This window comes from Pavona decussata, unplaced genomic scaffold, assembly GCF_977016875.1.
Source record: "Pavona decussata unplaced genomic scaffold, jaPavDecu1.1 SCAFFOLD_61, whole genome shotgun sequence".
NCBI classification, from domain to species: domain Eukaryota; kingdom Metazoa; phylum Cnidaria; class Anthozoa; order Scleractinia; family Agariciidae; genus Pavona; species Pavona decussata.
The window spans coordinates 2,920,595-2,924,618 of record NW_028145482.1 but is presented as its reverse complement, the minus strand read 5'-3'; the positions used below and the strand labels follow the sequence as shown (position 1 = coordinate 2,924,618).

General features: G+C 38.5%; 1 protein-coding gene across 1 annotated transcript; it reads right to left on the bottom strand.

Moving 5' to 3' along the window:
- Positions 1 to 1,966: 1,966 nt before the first annotated feature.
- LOC146479099 (uncharacterized) lies at positions 1,967 to 2,518 on the bottom strand. The gene has a single exon (XM_085111118.1). The coding sequence runs from the start codon at positions 2,516 to 2,518 to the stop codon at positions 1,967 to 1,969; it is 552 nt and encodes a 183-aa protein (XP_084967244.1).
- Positions 2,519 to 4,024: the final 1,506 nt, after the last annotated feature.

Genomic DNA, 4,024 nt, shown 5'->3' with positions numbered 1-4,024 from the left:
ACAGTTACAGCAATGGCACAAGAAAGGTGGGGGAAAGAACATTGCACCACAGCCGATTATGGAAGTTGAGGTCAATAAAACAAAGGTCAACGAATCCAGATCACGATCTGGTCTTCAACCCCTCCTTTATGATGCCAGGATGAAGACCACCCATAACGAGGCAAAAGAAAAGGAGTTTAAGAGGGAACTGAACATAATCAATCCCAACATGGGTCTGTCCCAAATGGCTAGTGGACAGGGTGTCCCAACCAATCATAATGGCTACAAAGAAACAAGATTTGGAAAATGTCAAGTTGGTTCCTTTTTATCATACCAAGTGGCACTCTCTGAATCAAACTTTGAGGCCATTGCATCTGTCGACTGCATTTCAAGGATTCAATTAACAAGCAATCAGACCATTCTGTATCCACGGTTTTCATTGAGAAATATTGAAGAAATGGTAGTTCCTGGCAATTTGTCTGAGGACGAGACGAAATAAATCAAATAGAGATGGAGACCAGGGATCAAGCTGAGTCTGATAAATGGAGAGAGGAACGCAAATTTAGATTCACTGCATCAAAGTTTCAATTGATTTCTAAACGCAAAAGAAATCAAAAATTTTTCAGAAACTCTAATTAATCCAACATCAGTTACTTCCAAATATTTAGAGCATGGATAAAAAATTTGAACCAGTTGCTCTGAGGGAGTATGAAAAATTAATGTGCAACAGAAGGACACCAGAAAAGGTCCTACCAAGTGGATCTATTGTTTCAAGTCCAGTTATTGGAGCCACCCCTGATGCAAGAGTTGTCGACTTTGGCTGCACTTACCACTTCGAAATTGCCGAGGCAAAATGCCCGTACACTAAGCACCATGTCACACCTTTGGATGCTTGCTCAGATGCAAAGTTTGTTATGGAAAAAACAAGTAGACCACCCATACTATGCCCAAGTACAAGGACAAATGGCTGTGACAGGAGCAAGGTGGTGTGACTTTATTGTATACACCAGTAGAGGCCTTTATGTACAAAGAATTACATTTGACCCTATTGTTTGGGCTGAACTTAACCAGAAATTGGTTTCTTATTACTTTATTCATTTCATAAAGTTTGCATCTGCGGAACTTTGTCAGGGTAACTGTCAAGTAAATAACAGCAATGATTGCCAGGTAATTTGTACAAGTACAACTGTATAATTTCAGTCACAGAACTCCAAGACTAATATCAATATGTTCAAGTATTGAGGTATTTGACCAGTGGTCCAGAAAAGCACTTGACATCCTATTTGATGTTCCAGAAATTATCCATGCTACTCTCTCCCACCATGAAATATTTTGGGAGGGTAGGAGCATTGAACCCCCTCATCCCTCCCTCCAGAATGTCCAGTTCAGCTGATAATTTTCCTTCAAAATCTTTGGCTTTAGATCTTTTTTTTTTGGTTACTATTGTAATATTTTTCTCTCTATTTTAACATCCTAATGTAAATAGTTATTATTATTACTATCCTGATGTAAATAGTTTTTGTTACTATTTTTATTTTCCTGTATGGCGGAAGAGCCCCCCCCCCCCCCCCCTCAATTCTTGGTTTTCACTTCCGTCATATCAAAATTTAGAAGCAACAACCAATAGATTTTGATTCCAAAATGTTTATGGAATTGTAGAGAGTTTAAAACTACACATCTTGACCAAAGTTTGAAGTGTAAAAGCATTTCATTTAAGTGTTGTAGGCAAACGAATATAAGGCATTTTTGATTTAAAATGTATGAAGTGGCCATCTTTGTGCCCCACTCAGGGACACAAACATGGCAGCCAAAAATTCAAAGTGTTATAATTACACTAAAAATCAAATCCAAAAATATTGCATTTGCCATAAGCTCCATTGTCTTGGCTTATAAGGCGTATACTTTAGATTTTTGAATTTTTAAAACGTCATGTGAAAAGCAAGAATACAACAGGTTACTACTCATCAAATGACACCTGAAACAGTTATTATGCAAATATTATGTTTGGTTGTGCATTACAACAGAATGCACATACCGACCACATCTGGTTAGCCAGTGGAATCTGATGAAGGGGTATCACTTTGTCCCAGACATGGAAATTTTTTATCTTGTTTATTGCACGCTCAATGTAAATCCTCAAGCTGACGATTTCTTGAGTTTTTACCACATCTTCCGCAGGCATTTGACTTGATCCTCCTAAGAAGGGCGGCAAATTTAACGAGATCCCTAATGGCAGCAAATCTTCAATTGTAAATCCTTTATCTGCCATAACAGAGTCCTTGTCATCAAAAGGCAGATCTGAAAACCCACTTCTCTTGACGATTTCTCTATCAGACACAGATCCAGTGTAAAGCCGGCTGATAAATGTTATTGTACCCCCAGGAGAAATGCCAACCAGACCCTTCAATGTTATATGATTTTTGAAGCTACTGAAGAGTTCTCCATTTAATTGTAAGCTGCTTGGCATCTGACATTTCTCTTCAGTACAATCAATAATAACTCTGGTAGATTTGTATTTGCTTTCGAATGCTTCTGGCATTGTTCTATTAACTACCTCTCTACTGGGCCAAATGTTAATGTGACCAAATTTAAAGTACATAAAGTTAATCCAAGTGATAAATATTCTACTCACTACTCAAGTTAAAGAAGGAGTTGTGCCTTCGGTTTTTCCATGGATTTGAACATCGCCTCGCAAGAGAAAGGAACCGACACTGAGAAACTTCAATGGTTTAGCAGCTTCAAGCAGTGCAGCTCGTAACTTAAATGCTTCAGTTGTGTCTGCAGAGGAACCAGCAAATGAATTACCAGTGAGTGTTTCGGATTTTGAAACGAACAGTGGCTCAACAACTCAAGATGGCGAAACCCAAACAGAATTCCCCGCCACAGGGTTTACTTGACAAAAATTATTGACAACAATAATAAAATGATTCAAGAAATGAAACAGGAAATTGAGGAACTTAAGCGTCAATTGCAAGATATGCAACGGCAAAATGACGACCTTAATAGGAAATTATCTACCCTCCGAGAGTTTTTCTGATGTCACCCATCCTGAAATGTCTGGAGGATATCTTTGTGAATTTTGTTACTCTTAAGTGCCTTCCTTCTTCTCTTCTTATCGCATGAAGCCACCTTTTCTTATCAGGGTTTTCAGTCGAAAATTTAAAGAACAAGATTTTCTCACCATTCTCACCGAGGTAAACCTTCTTTAGGCATTCTCGAACACAACAGTTCATTGGCATTTTAAAATATTCTATTCTTCGCAGTAATTGATCGAAATAAAGCGAGCGAAACCTCTTGACCTTTTGATTTGTTCACAACTACTCAAGTGGCGCAAGCTAGCATGGCCCTACTGACCTCGTATTCATGCAAAAGGAATTACCAGTCCCCCGCGCCGTCGGCCATTATGAAAGTCGTGTATAACTTAACTCACTGGTGAGCAACATAACTTTTAAAATAAATTTCCGGACTCCTTATTCTGCCAGGAAACATTTCCTCAATTCTATTGGAAATGGTGGTACCTTCTTCCAAAGATGTTTCGCTTAAAAACTGCCCCACCAAGCACATGGCATCCAACAACGCAGTGCTGGCATGTTTGGCAGCCAGATCTAGAGCTTCTCTTTTAGTAGCCATGATCTGGCTAGGCAGCTGGGGATCTTGTCTTTCGAAAAGGATGATGGCTAGACGAGAAAAAATCCCGAAAAAGATAATTTTGACAAATTTCAACTTTACTTGTAATAAACGCATTATTTCCTTTGTCCAACCCAGTGTAAATATATGAACCATTAAACACTAATGTAAAAGCAAGCTGCTCAGCATAGAACAGTTAGGGCTCGATAATTTGTTAATGAACAATGCTTAAGTAAGACAGATTTAATCAAGAAATCATTAGATCTCAGTAAGAAATAAAATAACATCCAAAAGAAGAGCAAACTACATGCAGCTCATTAACCTACATTTAGTTGACACCCACAGGGAATGTTCTGTATTGCTTGTTCAAGACAGGGTGTCTGCTTAAACGTAGGTTACCATACACTAAATAGAGGTA

What these genes read in the sequence shown, in the direction of transcription:
- LOC146479099 (XM_085111118.1), bottom strand. Translation starts at nt 2,518, where the DNA reads ATGCCAGAAGCATTCGAAAGCAAATACAAATCTACCAGAGTTATTATT.